Source organism: Sphaeramia orbicularis, chromosome 4 (assembly GCF_902148855.1).
Source record: "Sphaeramia orbicularis chromosome 4, fSphaOr1.1, whole genome shotgun sequence".
Taxonomy (NCBI): Eukaryota; Metazoa; Chordata; class Actinopteri; order Kurtiformes; family Apogonidae; genus Sphaeramia; species Sphaeramia orbicularis.
This window is the reverse complement of record NC_043960.1, coordinates 7,965,033-7,985,125: the sequence shown is the minus strand read 5'-3', so window position 1 is coordinate 7,985,125 and position 20,093 is coordinate 7,965,033. Positions and strand designations below refer to the sequence as shown.

The 20,093-nt window shown below is 35.3% G+C and overlaps 1 protein-coding gene across 1 annotated transcript in view; it reads left to right on the top strand.

Moving 5' to 3' along the window:
- Positions 1-20,093, top strand: part of lepr (leptin receptor) — a 75,197-nt gene that overhangs the window by 45,073 nt on the left and 10,031 nt on the right. Inside the window, exons 9-16 of the mRNA XM_030132989.1 lie at positions 1,360-1,520; positions 1,627-1,726; positions 5,205-5,304; positions 8,964-9,178; positions 11,115-11,269; positions 15,342-15,495; positions 15,686-15,768; positions 18,786-19,014. Of these exons, the coding sequence (XP_029988849.1) occupies positions 1,360-1,520; positions 1,627-1,726; positions 5,205-5,304; positions 8,964-9,178; positions 11,115-11,269; positions 15,342-15,495; positions 15,686-15,768; positions 18,786-19,014 (1,197 nt within the window). The remainder of the gene's footprint in view (positions 1-1,359; positions 1,521-1,626; positions 1,727-5,204; positions 5,305-8,963; positions 9,179-11,114; positions 11,270-15,341; positions 15,496-15,685; positions 15,769-18,785; positions 19,015-20,093) is intronic.

Here is a 20,093-nt window from a genome sequence, read left to right as displayed (position 1 = left end):
TCAGATTTTTATTTAGAAATATTGAGAAAAGTTCAACATACATTTAAATTACATTGTGGTCACGTAACAAGTATGTGACCAATGACCAATCTTTCCATTCTCAACATTTCAGTTTTTCTTTTTTTTTTTGTTAATAAACAAAACAATTGAACAATGAACAGTGGATGCATTGTTACATAAAGAAAACACATACGAAAGACCAAGAGACTTTGACCTCCTCTCTCTAAAGACAAAAAGAAAAATAAATAAATAAATAAATAAAATATGAAAAGTAGAATTAATTAATTACACAAAAAACAAGACAATTCCAGATACATTGTCATTATATTGTCATTTCTTGCACATTTAAGGTTCTAACAGATTGTGTAAACAAAAAATAAAATTCCTTTTTTTTAAGCTTTCCTTATTGAGCACCTCCCCTTGAAATATAAAATTTGAAAATCATCCCTATATTTTCATTGTTACAATATTAGTTTTCAAGCCAACGTTAACAGGAGTTCAACTGAACAGACTATTAAAGCAAAGAAGAATTACCGTCGTTTGCATGAAATAGACAGAATAGAATGGCACACATACAAATACAATCTATTTTCCAACAAAAGTCAAATAAAATGCTAGTAAATGTTCTTCAATGTACCTCAGAAACAAATGGGATATTTAACAAAATAATTACTAAGTCCTGAAAATTCTCACATTGTGTCGTTTACCATCTTGTTTAATATTTTAGATAATTTTCATCTAATTATATATTTTATAAATAGAATAAAACCACAAATCCAATCCAATCCAGTCCAACTTTATTTGTAAAGCACTTTAAAACAACTACAGCGGACCAAAGTGCTGTGCAGAAGAATAATTAAAACCAAAAAAGAATAAAATACAGAATAGATTTAAAGATATAGAAATTGTACAAAAAAGAAAAAAATGCTATACAGAAGAATAAATAAAACCCAAATAAAAGAATAAAATACAAGAATACATTAAAAAGCCATGCAATTAAAAACAACAAAGTGAATAAATGGATAAATAAGAACAATAAACCACTACCAAATAAAAACAATAGAATAAAGATAGTACCTTCAAACATCTCACATGGTTTCAAAAGCCAAGGAGATAGCCATGTAGTTTCTGTGACTTTCACTCAGGACCAAAAATCAGCGTTTAAACCTGACAGAAATAATAATTTGGCTTTTATTATTATAAATATCAGTATCAGCTGGTCTGTAAATTTTTATCAGAGACTATTTTATCATCCAGTTTGAGGCCGACTGGGGATGCTAACTGTGAAACACAACACAAAGTTATGACATATGAAATATTGTATAAATAACCAGTATTTATCTGTTTTGTGTGTCGCAGCTGTTAGCTACATCCCTGAGAAGGTGGTGGCCCGTCCGGGTGAGAACGTGACGGTTTACTGTGTCTTCAATGACCACAGCGTCAACGCCAGCACGGCCATATGGATCCTCAACTTCGAGAAGCCGCTTCATCGCAGCCAGTACCACCCGGTCAACCAATGGGTAAAAGATATATTTTAATGTGGAAATGTGAGAAGTTAACTGACCTCTCTGCATATCTTTAGTAAAAAAATAAGCATCTAATTGAGACTTTCCTTCCTTTATACAGGTGAGTCAGATCACAATGCGTCCTTCAGAGACTCGTATGTATGACCTGCTGCAGTGCACGCAGGAGTGGGCCATCCCATACAGCCAGATCTACGCAGAAGGTGAGTTTTTGTGCCAATAAATGCAAAATTAACATTAACAGCTCTAGATCGGGGACGTCAAACTCATTTTCTTTCCGGGTCGACATTCAGCCCAATTTGATTTCAAGTGGGCCAGACCAGTAAAATAATAGCATAATAACCTGTAAATAATGACAACTCAACCTAAAAAAACCTGAAATTTCTGAATAACAATAAGTACAATTGAAACACTTACAACTGGAAAAAATAAAATTTTCATTAAAAGGGAAATTAAATGCATTTCACTTAACATGGCAATCTTTCATTGGTTATTTTAATAATGCAAATGTGTAAACAACTTAGGATTGGCGATATATGATGTCCTCAGTTTGGTTTTTGATGCTCATTGTTTACTGTTGTTTGTGTGCTTTTTGTTTTACTGCGTGTTCTCATTTTTCTTTGCATTGAGCACAATGATTGTATATGAACACGTCTTTGTTACTATATGGATAAACGCAATAAAGAGAAGTAAAAAAAAAAAAAAAATAAGTACAATTTTACTGGGTTTCCTGAAAATGTGTGGCAGTCTATACTTCACAACATTCATTCATCCTCAATCTGTTTAAGACAGAGTAATTCAATTCAAGGTGGTTCACAGACTGCATTGGTCTTAAGTGAAGTTGGCAAAAATTACCGTACTTTCCAGACTATAAGCCGCTACTTTTTTCTCGTTTTGAACCCTGCGGCTTGTACAGCGATGCAGCTCGAGTATAGATTTATACAGGCTAACGGCTACCAGGGGGCGCTCTAGCAGGAAGTGCAAAAGTGAGACAGACAGGTGGAAGAGGTGATGAAGAGGAGAAGTTTTAATCTTAACTTTTAACAATCATTTTGCGTGTCATGCACAAACCCTCCTCATGGAAAACACACGAAGAAATGCATATTTTGCAGCTTTTAAGTTAAAAGCAATCGATGTGTCTGTAAAGAAGGAAATAGAGCTGCTGCACGGAAGTGCCATTGAGCAACAACGGAGGAGAGACGTAGAAGGTGTGTGACGGAGACTTTCTGAGGATGTGGAGCCTTTGAGGATGTTCAACTCCAACACTGAAGAAGACGACTGCAGTGGTTTCAATGAGCAGAAGGAAGATGAAGATACAGATCAATGACTTTTCTGGGTTTTTGAACCAGCCTGTTCCTGCTGTTGTACTGCCGTGTTACAGGCACTGTTTGGAAAAAAACAGTTAAAGTATGGAAATAAATATTTAAATAATCTTTCTGTTTACCATCTTTCTGTTTAAATATCTCTTGTCACAACGTGGATACCTGCGGCTTATATTCCGGTGCGCTTTATAGCCCGGAAAGTACGGTAAATCAGATTTGAATTCTACTTGTGGTTGCTGTGAAGCTGAACCGGCTACACTGTCTCATATGTTCTGGTTTTGTTCAAAACGGAAAAACTTTTGGCAGTCTATATTTACATTTCTAGGGGTGTAAGAAAATATCAGTTCTGCAATATATCGCGATATTTCATTTCACAATACTGTATCAATATAAAAAGTACTGTATCGATATTTGCAGGTGTTTATTCAAATGCAGATATTGTGGAGGTTCATTTTTGTTTTTTGTTTTTCTTTTTTTATATTTTATTCATTATTATTTAACACTCTTATTAAATAATGTAAGTTGCTTTGTTGGGATTGCACTGAAACAATGTTATGATGTTAGTGATGAACTAATAGAATATGAACATTTGAGCAGGATCTTCAACTGTAATGTTTGTAAAACCTAATTTAAGTTTTAACACAGGAAAATGTTGTGATATAGCATTAGATCCTGTTCTGATCAAATAAAATTGTGTTTAGTATTTGTACATATTTCTGGTGTAATTCAGTTCTTCAAGGAAATAATCATTTAAACAAAGAAACAAACAAAAAACTTCCTTTTTAACAGTATCATGATATATTGTTATATATTGTGTCGTAATCCTAGTATTGTGATTTATATCGTATCACCAGATTCTTGCCAATACACACCCCTATATAAAACCCATGAAAATCAGTGCAACAGCTTCCCATGACCAGTTTTCCACATGCACACCCTTTCCTCACAGTCTGAAAACTATACTTTATCACTTTCTTCTCAACTAAATAAATAAAGCAATAAATCAGTAAAATTATCAACTCGCAAAGACATTAACTGCCACAAAAAACACCTCCTGATCTAGATTCTTTAATAACTTTTGAAGCACGAATAATAACACATAAAATGTTTTTTAATAATTCAGGTAAAATGCAGTTTCTCAGCTTTTCAGCAGCATCAAATTTGTCTTATCTGGACGTTTAGAGGCTCTGTAGGGAACATGGAAACACTGTCATGTTGTACAGCATTGATTCACTGGTAAAATCCATGTAGTTTGACAAATGACAATGGTTGTTAATGAAATATTTTGCAGAAAAAGTCACTTTTGTGTTGTTTTGATATAGTAACCTTTGAATTTACTCTGAATTCTACATGATCAGTACATTTAATGAAAACCTGAAAAAGGCAAAAAGCAGTGGTTAATAGTATAAGAAATCACTCATTAAAGGTTTATGGGTTAAATAAAACAAAATGCATCTCTTTCAGGTTTGAAGTTACAGTAAATGTAAGAAGTAAAAATGTAAGATGTTCACATATTTTCCACCCTATCAGCGGCAGTTTCTAGTACTTCGTAAAACATTTGTAAAAAGTTTGCATACAAAAATAAATGACATAAACAGAGCCGCAAACCCGTATAAAACATAAAAATCAATACATCAACTTCCCGTGGCCAGTTTTTTTTCAAATGCACACATAAAAACACGGGAAAAACTGTAAAAAACGGTTTAACTTAGCTTATAATGCCATACTTTATTAAAAAAAATAAAAAATAAAATGGTGTATACAATTTAAATATATGCATTAACAACAGAGAATGAGGGAATTTTATTAAAAACATATGTATCTCTGTCTTCCATTTTAATATTTTAGATACATGAACGCTCATCAAAAACCAAATTAGGACGATCGCACAAATTTACTGGAAATGAAAATGGCAGTGAAAGGTCAGAGGTCACGAATAAATAAGTGGAACCACATCAGAAAATGACCAAAAAGAAGTCTGAACAAACATCAAAAACAGATTTGGGGAAATATAAACCTGTTTTAATTACATGTTGGTTACGTTAGCATTTGTTGTGTTTCTGTTTTGAGGCTGAAGGGAAAGTAATATCTCCACATTTCCATAAACATACGACCTATTGTTACATATAAGGGAATATCATTTCACGTTTGATGGTTGAAAGCTGCCGGAAGTCGACTGTTTGTCTTGTTGCTGTTACTGCATCTACAGTAAAAGGACAAAGGGAGGAAAAGGAGGAACGAGAGTGGCGATGGGCAACGTCACAACCAAAATAACTACAGAAAGCAACAGAGAGGCCATTTGAGGTGAAGTTTATTGTGTTTTTACTGAATTCAAAATGCTTTTTCTGATGTGTTTCAGGAGCTTCCATTGATATAAACTGTGAAACTAACGGTGACATTGATGCAATGGAGTGCAGCTGGAAGAACACGCAGTTGACCAAACCCGAATTCAGATCCAGGTACATTTTTAGTTTGTCCTTTTCATTTTGTTACATTGTTATAAAGTGTATTTGTATGTTTTGTTTTTTTTTGACACTATTTATTTATAAGCATTTTAATTTTTACAGAACAAGAACAGAAAAAGAAAAAAAAGAAAAGAAAATGAGGTCTGGGGATGACAATTATAGCATAAACATACATACAACTTAGCCTTTTTTTTTTTTTTAATTAGTACTGTCACAGTTTGTAAACATTGTCCACTTTCTCCAGCGCCTTTTTCCCAGCTCCTCGTGGAGCCGTAGGGTGAAAGTCATGCGTTCCATAAGTCTAATGTTTTCTACAATTGAAATGAAAAGTTCCATTGTGGGTGTTTCTTTCTGCAGCCAGCATTTTGTTATGGCTTTTTTAGCTGATGTCAACAAAATCTTTAGGAGGTAAACATCGTCTGAATCCAGTTCATCTGGGAAGTAACCAAGATACAGTACTGTAAAAGAGCAGCTGATGGTAAAGCCCGGTGCTTTTGATATTATTTTGGATACTTCCGACCAGAAGGGCTGAATAAGTGGGCATAACCAAAAAATGTGCCCATGATCTGCTGTAGCCTCTCCACACTCTCTCCAACACTGTGCAGAAACAGTACTGAATTTGGACTTTTGTTTAGGTGTTTTAAAAAAACGGATGAGGTTTTTCCAACCAACGTCACGCCATGTGTTGGAGTTTGTTAATGAAAAATTAACTTCCCATCCCTTTGTCCACATGTCCTCTGTGATTACAATGTTCATTTCTCTTTCCCATTTTTGTTTTATGTACAGGGTGGGGAAGCAAAATTTACAATCAACATTTAGTTGTTTTTTCTCAGCAGGCACTACGTCAATTGTTTTGAAACCAAACATATATTGATGTCATAATCATACCTAACACTATTATCCATACCTTTTCAGAAACTTTTGCCCATATGAGTAATCAGGAAAGCAAACGTCAAAGTGTGTGTGATTTGCTGAATGCACTCGTCACACCAAAGGAGATTTCAAAAATAGTTGGAGTGTCCGTAAAGACTGTTTATAATGGAAAGAAGAGAATGACTATGAGCAAAACTATTAGGAGAAAGTCTGGAAGATACTATTAAAGAAGAATGGGAGAAGTTGTCACCCGAATATTTGAGGAACACTTGCGCAAGTTTCAGGAAGCGTGTGAAGGCAGTTATTGAGAAAGAAGGAGGACACATAGAATAAAAACATTTTCTATTATGTAAATGTTCTTGTGGCAAATAATTCTCATGACTTTCAATAAACTAATTGGTCATACACTGTCTTTCAATCCCTGCCTCAAAATATTGTACATTTTGCTTCCCCACCCTGTAAGTTGTTGAGTCCTTCTTGAGTGTGGTCACACCTTGATAAAGTTTACTTATAAGACTTTTGAGACTTGCGGAGTCATAAGCATCAATGAAAATGTTAATACATGTTGAATGTTCTTTGATATTTTTACATTGTATTCTCTTGCCAATATAATCACGAAACTGCAAGTATTTGTATGTTTTATTCACAGCCGGGCAGAGCAGAGTGTCCTCGAAAGCAGGAAATCTCTGAGCACAGAGTTCAAGACAACACAAACACACCCTGGAAACACTCTGCACAGTGTGGCCTGAAACTGACACCAGGGAGTTTATTTGAGCCATAAACTATTTATCAATTTATCTGCACGGACTTAGAACATGACAAGCCCTTTATACTTAAAAAAAAATATTCACAAGCAGCAACAATGAGCCAACAAGGAATGATGCGACTTTTATACAGCAGAGAACTATTATGCAACAACACAACTCACACTTTTCTGTTGTATTCTTTTATAATTGCTTCCTTTCTTTCTATTATATGTCTTTTCAGTCTCTTCATAGTCTCTTCCTAAGTATCAGGGAATATTAATCAAAGACTAATTCAGGTCTTAAATGTTATTTTACTAATTTTATCTTCTAGTTTCTAATGAGTGTGTTCATCTGTATCAGGGGTGTGCAACCCATGGCTCCTGGTCTGAATGTGTTTTTTTATCTTCCCCGTAAGGGTCCTTCTGTTTTTATCCGAAAACATAAAGCACTCTGAGAGCGCAGACCTCCGCCAAGGCAGATCAGTGAACCCCCCCCCCGATCACCACCAAAATATAATAATTTGTTCTTTGTGCCATTATCAACATTTCCTGAAATTTTCAGCCAAATCCATCCATAACTTTTTGAGTTATCTTGCACACGGACAGACAAACAAACAAACCAACGCCAGCAAAAACATAACCTCCTTGGTGGAGGTAATAAACATAGACATAGGCATGGGCATGAGAATAGTTTAGTTTAGACACACACCCCCATCACCACCAAAATGTAATCATTTGTTCCTTGTGCCAGTATCAACATTTCCTGAAAATTTCATCAAAATCTGTTCATAACTTTTTGAGTTATCTTGCTAACGGACAAACAAACCCCGATGAAACTATAACCTCGGCTGTAATAATCCTACTTAGTCTTTATAAATGAAACAGATTATAAGAAAACAAAACAAACAAACAAAAACCTATACATATACATGAAAACAAAGTATGACTTCATTTGCATATTCGACAAGGAGTGGGAGGAAGTATAACTTAGGCATGGGCTTAGGAATAGACACAGACAGACATAGGCCATGGGTCAAAAATGGTTCCATAGATTGTACATTTTCTTCTTTCTGTCTGTCTGTCTGTCTGTCTTTCTTTCTCTTTCTTTACTTACTTACTTACTCACTCACTCACTCACTCACTTACTTACTTACTTACTTACTTACTTACTTACTTACTCACTCACTCACTCACTCACTCACTCACTCACTCACTCACTCACTCACTCACTCACTCACTTAATTACTCACTCACTCACTTAATTACTCACTCACTCACTCACTCACTTACTTACTTACTTACTTACTTACTTACTTACTTACTTACTTACTTACTTACTCACTCACTCACTCACTCACTCACTCACTCACTCACTTAATTACTCACTCACTCACTTAATTACTCACTCACTCACTCACTCACTTACTTACTTACTTACTTACTTACTTACTTACTTACTTACTTACTTACTTACTTACTTACTTACTTACTTACTTACTTACTTACTTACTTACTTACTTACTTACTTACTTACTTACTTACTTACTTACTCACTCACTCACTCACTCACTTAATTACTCACTCACTCACTCACTCACTCACTCACTTAAAGGATCTCCAATAGTTTCTACCAAAGTAGAGACTATTCTTCCTGGGGTCAATTCCCAATATGAAAGTATTACAGTTTTTTACATTTACAAAGCACATACAGGTTACTAAAGGATTAATTTAATTCACTGATTCCTGCTTTTCTTCAAAATGGGCGACAAATGATGCTGTTGTTCTACACTGAGAGTAAATCATCAGTGAATCTACAATCACAGTAACTTTGACATGTATTTTCAGATTTTTCTATTTTGAAGAAGTGAAGCATAAATTTATTAAGTTTTTTTTTTACTGTTTCAATGAGATAATGGCCTTTCCTTCAGTCATTAGAATTCTTAAAGGATACTGCGTCTAAAAACCATCAGACAGAAAAATGCTGAAGATGTGTTTTTCTTTTTTTGTGTGTGTGTGTGTGTGTGTGTGTGTCCAGGTGGGCTGACCTGTCATGTGACGTCATGGAGGCGAGGGAGAAAGCCGGTGAGAGGGTTGGGGAGTGGAGTCGTCCTGTTTGCAGGCCGGACAGATCTGTTCAGAAATGCACCATCCACCCACTGAGGATGAACTGCTACAAGCTGTGGCTGGAGGTGCCGTCACACCTGGGCCCGATCCGGTCCAAACCAGTCTACCTGTCGCCCATAGACCACGGTGAGCAGAAAATGACAAAATATTCAGCTGTTATGTCTATATTTGTTATATCGGTCTATATTTATGTTACTAATATAAAGGTCTAGTTGCCAGTTTGTCATAAGTGGTTTTTAGGAGTTGATCTATGAGTCACCAACACTATGAGCTACCGAGTATTCACAATATTTTTGGATTTCATTCATGAAGAATGCAGTGAAGATAAACATTTATTCATAAAAGTTCCCAAACAAGCAGTTTATTTAGAAAAAAATTTAAAAGTGACAAACATTTACAAGATAACTCTTGGCTGCAGACATTTATTTTTGCTTGGATTATTAATTATTATCAATATAGTTTCTGCTTTTTTCATTAAATGCCCAACTAAGTGAAAACAGATTTACATAACAATATTTTCTTTTTTGTTTTTCAGTTTATTTTTTATGGAGTTTTATGTGAAACTCCTACAGAGGACAAAAATGCTTTGCTAAAAAAGATATTCACAAAGATAAATATATTTATTCTACCATTATTTTTACCATTTTATTTATATTTAAGTGAAACTGAATGTTTTTTGACTCATCCATTTATAGCAAATATAGAAAAGACATTTTCTGAACATGACAGTTGATTTATAATGTCATGTAAATAAGCCTCATCAGACTTGTACTGAATGTTGAAAATGCATATGACTTTAATACAAAATATCTGGAAGCCTCACTGTCATTGAAAATTAAAAATATATGGCACATTTTAGTGTACTTTTTACTTGCAGTTATTTTGAGAGAAACTCAGAGGGATTTACTTTTCTTTGACAAATGAAAATATTTTTTTCATAATTCATAATTTTCATAATGATGAAAATCAGCTGCACCTCCCTCTATCATTTCTTATTATTTCATTCATAAATCAGGGTACGATGGTTTTAAACTCATTAAAACTGTAACAGTTGTGAAGATTGAACAGACTTTAATAAATCATAAAGAGCAGATGTGTTGTCTGCTTTCTTTGGATGTAACACTGGAATATCAATCTAAAGCTTCTACATTCTAAGGCAGTTAAGTAAATAATTTACCAAATCAGAATGCTGAAGTCAAATCCATATTGATCTACCAGCAGATACAGCCTGTTACTATATTTAAGATTCAGAAGAACTTAAATATACATTTAACAGTCACCTTTGGGTGTTGACATTTAACATTGATTGCTACTGATCTCAACTGGAAATCTTTATGTCATGACATACAGGGTGTATCAAAAAAAAAAAAAACTATACATTTTGAAAAATTACCCCCAGTTTCGCATTTGATAATTTTTGGAATTTTCTTTTATGGACGTCGGTAGGTAGGGGATTGGTGGATATTTGTCCAAATTTACAGACCCAGGTTTTCATGCATGAGTGAGCAGGGGCAAATTGCGCAATCCAAGTTTAAACTGGTTTGCACAAAGTAGTAACCCTAACTGGTCCGTCCTCAGTGACATTTTCAGGCCTAAAGAAGTTGAATTAACTTTGAAAGGCAGGAACAGCTGCCATGGGTAAAGAAATGAAATTGACATGGTGGCCAAAGTGTTAATGCTGTAACCTGGCAATTTTGTGGAAAACAAGATAGATGCCCATTGTCCCCTCCCATGACCTTTGATTGGATTTAAATCCCACCGCTACTTTGCACAAACTAGTTTTAACTTGGATTGCACAGTTTGCCCCTGCTCACTCATGCATGAAAACCTAGGTCTGTAAATTTGGACAAATATCCACCAATCCCCTACCTACTGACGTCCATAAAAGCAAATTCCAAAAATTATCAAATGCAGAACTGGGGTTAATTTTTCAAAATGTATAGTTTTTTTTTCATACACCCTATATAGTTATATAGACACGCTCTAGTTTTATCCACAATCAAATCAAGGGAGATTGGTGATTTTACGTACTTCACCATCGTCTTTGTTTCATGTCCTGCAGTCAAACCTCACCCTCCCACTGATGTGAAGGCGGTGAGCAGTGGCGTCCTGGCGGTCTCGTGGACGCCTCCGTCTCTGCCTCGGCCGGTTGAAGGGTTTCAGTGTCAGTTCCGGTATCATTCACCGTCCACTGTGACTGCTCAGCCTGAGTGGAAGGTCAGTTAAACACAGACATCGGTTAAAACCAAGGAAAGTCAGAGTATGGCCTTGACAAAATTGCAAAACCTATGTTAATACTGGTATTCATTTGAATAGAAGAGGATATTTTTAGTTTAATTAGACTGTTCTACACAAAATATCTTTACAGCATAATTTAAAAGCCAGCTACAAATGTAAGACGATATATTCACTGGCTTCAGCTTCTATTTAAATACATTTACCTCTATTTTCCTTCTCATTCACAGCAGCATCTTCACCTTTTACCTCAAGTTTTTTTAGTATTCCTCGGTCCATTAAAGCCCCAGGAGACTGAATTAGTTTACCGGCTGATATTAGATTCATGTCATTGTTTGATACAGAGAAAGTTGTATTTATTTTATTGTATTTTATTGGTTTATTTAACAGGTACATTGTACATTTATTCACATTGCTGTAAATGCACCGGAGTTAGACTAATGACTATTTTTCATCTGCAGTCCGTGGACAGATGTTAAATTGTCCCTCTAAGAAGTAGCACAAGGTTATAAATATGCAATTTAAAAATATATATAAATTCAAAACACAAATGTACAATACAAAAAATTACAATTAATTACACATCAGACAGTAAGTAAGTAAGATGTTGTTAAAATACACTTTGGACTTAATGTTAGCAGCTCCAATTATTAATGTGCCAGTTTTTTAGATGCATTTTCAACTCATTATAGAAGTCAGTTGTCTGATATCCACTGGAATAGAGTTCCACTCATGCTGCTGTAACTGCACTTGTTGGTCAATAACAGAAAACAAAAAGGTAGAGGGCGGCGGCTGAGGAATGTCAGATGTTTCCCAAGGAAATTCCTCATCTTTCAGTGAGACGGGGCAGGAAACCAAGAGAATATTGACGCACTTCAGGCAGAATGTGGAAAGAAAAAGACAGACCAGGAACAATAACTGTGTCAAAGTTGAGATAATGAGGTTACACTGTAAAACAATATTTGTTAAGTTGTTCATTAATTTTAATGAGGACATCTGCATTAGAGATTAGTACAAATGTTTTTTGTCAGATTGTTAATAATAAATGATGCTGATGTTTGAAACAGACCACTACTCAACTGGACTAACATTAAAGCACTGGTTCCCAACCTTTTTTGGCTAGTGACCACATTTAACATCACAAATTTCTGGTGACCCCCAGATATTCACAACGGAGACATTTTTCTTTGTTAAAATTAATTTGTTTTTGATCATGTAATAGTTTGCTATACTATGTTGCAAATAAATGTTAACTTTAGAGGACATTCAGTCTATATAATGTATATTTTTACAGACGGAGGCAAAAGTCAGGTGTAGATTACTGCACAAAATGAGAATTGGATTTTCCTTGGTCAGGATATGTACAGTCAGTCCAGCTTGGATTTACAAGGCTGACAATTAATACTGAACAAACAAGAACTCAAACTACGAATTATGAAAGAGCTGCAGCATCTGAAACCGACCACAGTGAACATTTGACAGATAAACAGAACCACAGTGCTTCAGTTTCAGCTTCACAGATTGTCATGTCTTTTATGGATTGGGATTGTCTCTGTCAACTCACCATATATTTTTTATTAGTAAGGTTTTTTTTATTTTTATCAATTACAAAAATTTCAGGCGACCCCATTTGAATTCCAGGCGACCCCACAGGGGGTCCTGACCCCAACGTTGAAAAACAGTGATCTAACCTCTAAAATTAGCAACTAAATTTAAAGTAAATGCCACGAAAATGCAAAAGAGTAAAAGTTTGTAGTTGTATAAAATGGAAATGCTCAAGCGAACTGCTTCCAAATTTGTAAATGAATAATTAGATTGTACCACTGCCAAACTCAGTAGTATAACAATGACCTAGAAACAGGACTTAGACTCTGTAACAAGATGTAGTGTTTGACTGTTTTTTGGGTGTTTTTTTTTTTTTTTTAATCAATTACTAGACATTTCAGGTGACCCCATTTGAATTCCAGGCAACCCCACGTGGGGTCCCGACCCCAGGGTTGAAAAACACTGCATTAAAGGATTATGGCAAGTCTGTGTTAATCTCCACACTTTAGTTTAGTTTAATCCCAATTAATTAACTGTATCAATAACAGTAAAAAAGGGCAGCTTTAGCTAACATGGCTAGTATCCTGCTGTAGTCCCCGGCCTGATGACAATAGGCACTCTAAAAAAACAGTATATTGCAGCACATTAATTAAAAGAGAGAGTTCAGACAGCTAAGAGACAAGATAAATCAATAAAGATAAGAGAGAACAGTGAAACATCAGTACAATCATACAGAGACAGTACATAAACACAGACAGGGATGCAGACAGACATCACATTTGGATAGACAGCATCATGATCATCACACACAGCCAAATGTTCGTGTGTGCAGGTGTAATTGTTGGTTGTTTGTGTTTTCTCGAATTAATACATGTTTTCTGTCTGTACATCAGGGGTCTCAAACATGCGGCCTTGGGGCCAAACGCAACCCACCAAAGGTTCCAATCCGGCCCGTGGGATGAATTTACAAAGTGCAAAAATTCCACAGTCAAGGCTGAGGAACTCATTTTAGTTCAGGTTCCACATACAGACCAATGTGATTTACAATCAAATAATAACAGCAGAATAACCTACAAAAAATAATGACCCCATATTTTCTTCTGGGTTTGATGTGAAAAAAATAATATTACATTATGTCTATAAATAATGACAACTTCAACTAGAAGCACTCGGAGAGCGCAGACCTCCGCCAAGGCTGATCAGTGGCCCCCCCCCCGTGGGCCCCCCCACCCCCGATCACCACCAAAATTTAATCATTTCTTCCTTATCCCACTTCCAACAAACCCTGAAAATTTCACCCAAATCTGTCCATAACTTTTTGAGTTATGTTGCACACTAACGATCAGTGCCCCCCACCCCCCCACCCCCCCATGGGCCCCCCCACCTCCGATCACCACCAAAATTTAATCATTTCTTCCTTATCCCATTTCCAACAAACCCTGAAAATTTCATCCAAATCTGTCCATAACTTTTTGAGTTATGTTGCACACTAACGGACAGACAAACAAACAAACAGACAAACAAACCCTGGCAAAAACATAACCTCCTTGGCGGAGGTAAATATCTCTTTGTTTTAGTGCAAAAAATCACATTCAATTATGAAAATATTAACATTTACAACCTATCCTGTAACAATAAAACATAAATCACCTGAAAAAATATGAACAACCTGAAATGTCCAAAGAAAATTAAGCACAATTTTAACAATTTTCTGCCTGTTACTCAGTATTTATTGTCTTTGTAGATCCAATCCATAACGCACATGTAGAAATGATAAGCTGAGGCAGAATGTTGTTAAAATTGCACTTATTATTCTTAAGAAATTTCAGTTTTTTCAGGTTATTCACATCTTTTTTGTTTGGATAGTTGATAAAAGTAAGCATTTTCATAATTTAATGGGTTTTTTTGCACTAAAACAAAGACAAAAATTTGGAGTTGTCATTATTTATAGATTATTATACAATTATTTTACTGGTCCGGCTCACTGCAGATCAAATCGGGCTGAATGTGGCCCCTGAAAGAAAATGAGTTTGAGACCCCTGCTGTACATTATCATTCTGATAACTGTATTTCTATGTTATATTCATTTTATCACTCCTCTCTACTTCTAATGTTTGTTATAGATGTTGCACACTCTCAAAAACAACAACTTACATCTTTATGGATTTTTTTTTCTAATAAACAAACTTCAGGTCCAGGACTCAGCTGGTAAAAATAAATCAGTTTTAACATCTCCATCAGTAAACACAGGGTTGGCTGACATGTTTTTAATGGGTCACTTTGACATGAGCTGCTCTCAGATTATATTCCTGTCCTTATGATTAAAAAATTCTCTTGGAAATTGATGTGCGCTCTCTCACAAACATTAATTGAAAATGACTGAGTTGGGATGGGGTTAAATTGGGCCGATATATGGAACAGATGGGTACCCCACAGATGAGATATTTTTCATTAGTTTTCTGTCCTTTTTATGATTGTACCCGGTATAATTAAAATGTCACGGCTGCAGGTCCAGAGTCCAGTCCAGGTTCCGTGGGCGGAGGTTTCAGTTCCAGACATGTGCCGAGTGTATGTGGTCCAAGTGCGCTGCATGCACACCAGTGGCAAAGGCTACTGGAGTGACTGGAGTGAAAGTGTGTATTCTGCACCCCAAAACAGCAGAGGTACAGAACTGAACACCCATCACCTATCACTAACCTTTGAAAACAATGACATCTTTGGCATATTGTTGAAATCCTGACGTGCAACACGATGCCTGAACCTTTTCAATCACATCTGACCTTCTGATTTTAGCTGTAATGGAAAATATCACAGAGGTGAAAGCTGTCATGTGATTGTGTGTCTCCCCCTCAGCTCCAGAGCGTGGGCCTGATTTCTGGAGAATACTTCAAGATGATTCATACCAAAACCAGATTAATGTCACTCTGCTGTTTGAGGTACGTGACTTAAAACATACAGTTTACAGCCAGAGTATATTTGCATAATTATGATTCATCATAATTTATCAAATACTATTTTTGTCACAACTTCCAAATTATTATTTTTTCTGTCTCTCCCAAGTGATTTATCATCATTTATTGTAATATTATCCTCTGCATTTTGCATTTTTCCATGAAAATCTGGTATTTTCCTATATTTAACTTACAGATCATGTAGATGTTCATAAAAGCTCTGAGTAAATTCAGAAATAAAATCCATCTCAGAGTTTAATCCAGTGGTTCCCAACCTTTTTTGGCTCATGACCCCATTTTAACATCACAAATTTCTGCCGACCCCAGACATTCAAAACGAAGACATTTTTTTGCTAAAATTAAGTTGTTTTTGATCATGTAATAGTTTGTTTTACTATGTTGCAAATAAACATTAATTTTAGATGACATTTAGTCTATATAATGTATATTATTATGGACGGAGGCAGAAAAGCCAGGTGTAGATTACTGCACAAAGTGAGAATTTGATTTTCCTTGGTCAGGATATGTACAGTCAGTCCAGCTTGTATTTCCAAGGCTGACAATTAATACTGAACAAACAAGAACTCAAACTATGAATTATGAAAGAGCTGCAGCATCTGAAACCGACCACAATGAACATTTGACAGATAAACAGAACCACAGTGCTGCAGTTTCAGCTTCACAGTTTGTCATGTCTTTTATGGATTGGGATTGTCTCTGTCAATTCACCATATATTTTTTATTAGTAAGGGTTTATTTTTATTTTTATCAATTACTAGGAATTTCAGGCAACCCCATTTGAATTCCAGGCGACCCCACATGGGGTCCCGACCCCTAGGTTGAGAAACACTGGTTTAAGATGTTCACCACCAGAACCAAAACCTGGTTAAAGACAAAACACTGCTATTCTTATCTGTAAATATTGTGTACATTGTGTGGGAGAGTGAGTGAGTGAGTGAATGAATGAATGCCTCATATATAAATGCAACACTGGATTATCAAATTGTATGGTATGACCGTTTTAAATGATGTATGTTTTCTATATATTGTATTTTTATGTGTGGTATGATTGTTTTAAATGATGTATATTTTATATTGTACTGCAACGTTGTGGAAGAGCCCAACCAGGGACTAGAGTTGAGAATTAGCACTAACTGTAAACTCTGTATGCATCACATCAGCTGCAAACTTGTAACTGTGCTTGACTGCATTGTCCCTGTCAAATAAATACATTTAAAAAAAAAAAAAGAAAAAAGGTTATTTGATCAAATCAGAAAAAAACTTATGTAGAAGTGACTTTTTCAACAAAATACATCATTAACTGATCATAAAAACATGTCTACAACCAATGTCATTGATCCAACTCCATGGGTTTTACTGGTGAATCAATGTTGTAGAAGATGACAGTGTTTCCACGGTAACTACGGAGCCTCTGAACGTCCAAATGGGTCATATCTGATGACCATGAAAAGATGACAAACTGTATTTTACACCAATTATTTACATGTATTGATGTAGTGGTTATTAAACATTTCAGATCAGTAGATGCTTTTGGTTAGCGGTGGATGTTTGGGTCTTTACGGGTTTAAGCATGTACTGATCTAAAATGTTTGATAACTTTTCAACCACTACATCAATACATGTCAACAATTCAGGTAAAATGCTTGTTGGATTCTCAGAACAGTGGAGTGAAAATGATCCCTGCTCAAAACTCAAAACACTGTATTATGCATAAGTAGGCTTTGTAACCTGCTTATGCATAATACACACCATGTGACCACTACGTGTTCCTCCACAGACCCGAAGAAGTGCAGCCAGTTGTAATTGTTGAATGACAGTATAATCCACATGCTCAGAGCAGAGCATGACGTCAGCATTTCCACTGTAGTGTAGTTTCAGTTTTAGGTAACATTTCCATTGTAGCGTAGTTTCAATTTCCATTGTACCATACCATACCATACCAACTTTATTTATCATGCACTGCAAGAACTTTACAGCTGGCCAAAGTGCCGTACACTAAACATAAAACAAGGGATTAAATAAGTAAGTAAAACTAGTGATAACACAGGGTGTAAAGCGGGCTAAGAACAACAAAATACAATCATCATAAAAACAAAGACAAATTAAAATCTGATAAAAACAGCATTGAAAAAAACAAACAAACAAAAAAAAAAAACAGACATGTCACTCATTGATTAAAAGCCAATGAGAAAAAGTGAGAAAAATGAAAAAAAAAATTGTAGCATAGTTTCAATTTTAGGTCAACTAAAATGACATTTTTAGGTAAACCAGAGGCTAAAACCCAACAAATAATTTATATTTCAACCTGAAACGTTGAAACAGCTGCAAATTTCTCAGCTTTTCAGTGTTGCCAAATGTGACCTATTGATTCACCAATAAAACCCATGTAGAATGGGTAGAATGTCAGTGGTTTATGAACACATGGAACACACCTACATGGTCAGTAATTTAAATATAGGACAAGAGCTGCTTCTCATACAAAAAGACAAAACACAGAGGAGAATATTATAATAAATGGTGATAAATGACTTAGGAAAGGTCAAAGGTCATTTAGAAGGTTCTGCTCAGTTCACACTCCCTGCATATATATATATATATTTTTTTACATTTTGTCATCAGGCATTAATGAATAAATAACTATAGATGGACGCTGGGTTGGTGGAGGGGTCTTAAAGTGTTATAATACAACAGCATTGGCATGTTAGCGATTTGGGAATTTTTGCAGCATTAAATAGACAGAGGGTGTGAAAGGAAAATGACACATAATTATGTCTTTTTACCAGATTATTTAGACAGATTACATATCTAATGAATGAAAACAACAGCCTTACAGCTTTCATAAGCCACCCAAAACAACGCATTCTCTATTATATCTATATACGTATATAAAGAGATTGAAACTGCACCTTCCACTGCCTCCAGAAGAGTCGGACGAATGTTAAGAACAGTGTCGTTGAAAGTAATTGTCTTCTTTTCTTCAGGATGCTTTTCTCCAGCGTCTCCGGATATCAGAGCAGTCGTACTGTGTGGATGGATTCGTAGTCCAGCGTCAGCTCCTGAGTGGGTCAGTGATAAGAGACCGGATCGAACTGAAGTCCCCCTACAGCTTTGAGTGGAACCAGGAGGTCCAGACCGTGACTGTGGAGGCCTACAACAGTCTGGGGAGCTCCACTAACAACTTCAACATGACGCTGGATAGTCAACCCAAACGTGAGTAATAGAATAGAATACAATACAATAGATCTTGTCACTGTTGCAGGAACAAAGAAAATCACACAAAATTATACTGAAAAATATTGACAATATACAAAATATACAAATATATACAAAAAGCTGACTCTATACTACAGATAAAAGGAAATATATACAACGTAAAAGGATATATACAGGTACCAGAGGATACAAGGTAAAATTAAAAACAAGTTGTAAGTAGAAAATGGTGAAAAAAAGTTTTTTTAATACATTATTTCATTAAGAAAACGCACAATATTTAACATTTTCCTTCCTCATACCTGTATAGGGAATATAATCTGCTATTTACATGTATAAATAGTTAAAGTCTGTGCTCAGTGGATCAATTATTTTATCAGTATTACTGGATTCTGGTGGTGCAGAAGACAGCTTTTTTTTTTTTTTTTTACATAATATAGAAAAACTTCTGCTGATTTGTCTTTCTCAGAATAAGTAAGTTGTTGTTGTCAGTTAAATCACTTAAACAGAAAACTGATTCATAGCAGCAGGTTTCACTTCCTCATATGTCTTTGCTTCTTAACTCTTTGACTTTCACTCAGGGGGATTTTAAAGATTATTAGTAACAAAATCAGTAATTTAGGAGCCAGGAGTTAATACACAACACTTGTTTTGTAAAAATTAATTTACATTATGTCATTATGTTCCAGACTTTAACACTAGAGTTGCGATCAAATAGGTTTTCAATTTGTTTTACATTGTAGGTGCGATAAAAATCAGATTAATGTGCACATGTACCAGAAACAAGCAACTGCCTTCTTTAAGTATTTCCGGTCATGTTTCTTCCATCTGCTTTTCTGTTTTTATCAAACTATGGTCAAATTCTTGTAATGCATTAGACTTATTTTTTGTGATTTAAATTCTGTCCTCGCTGTTATTTTCTCATTATATTATATTATATTATCTTCAGTTTATCCCTAAAATGTGTGATAGAAAAATGTCAATTTTCTCATGTAAAATATTTATCTCGGAGAGCCTCTGAAAGCCCCAAATACAGACCTACAGCCATTAGCTCTATAGACGCAAGTATTATAGTGTTA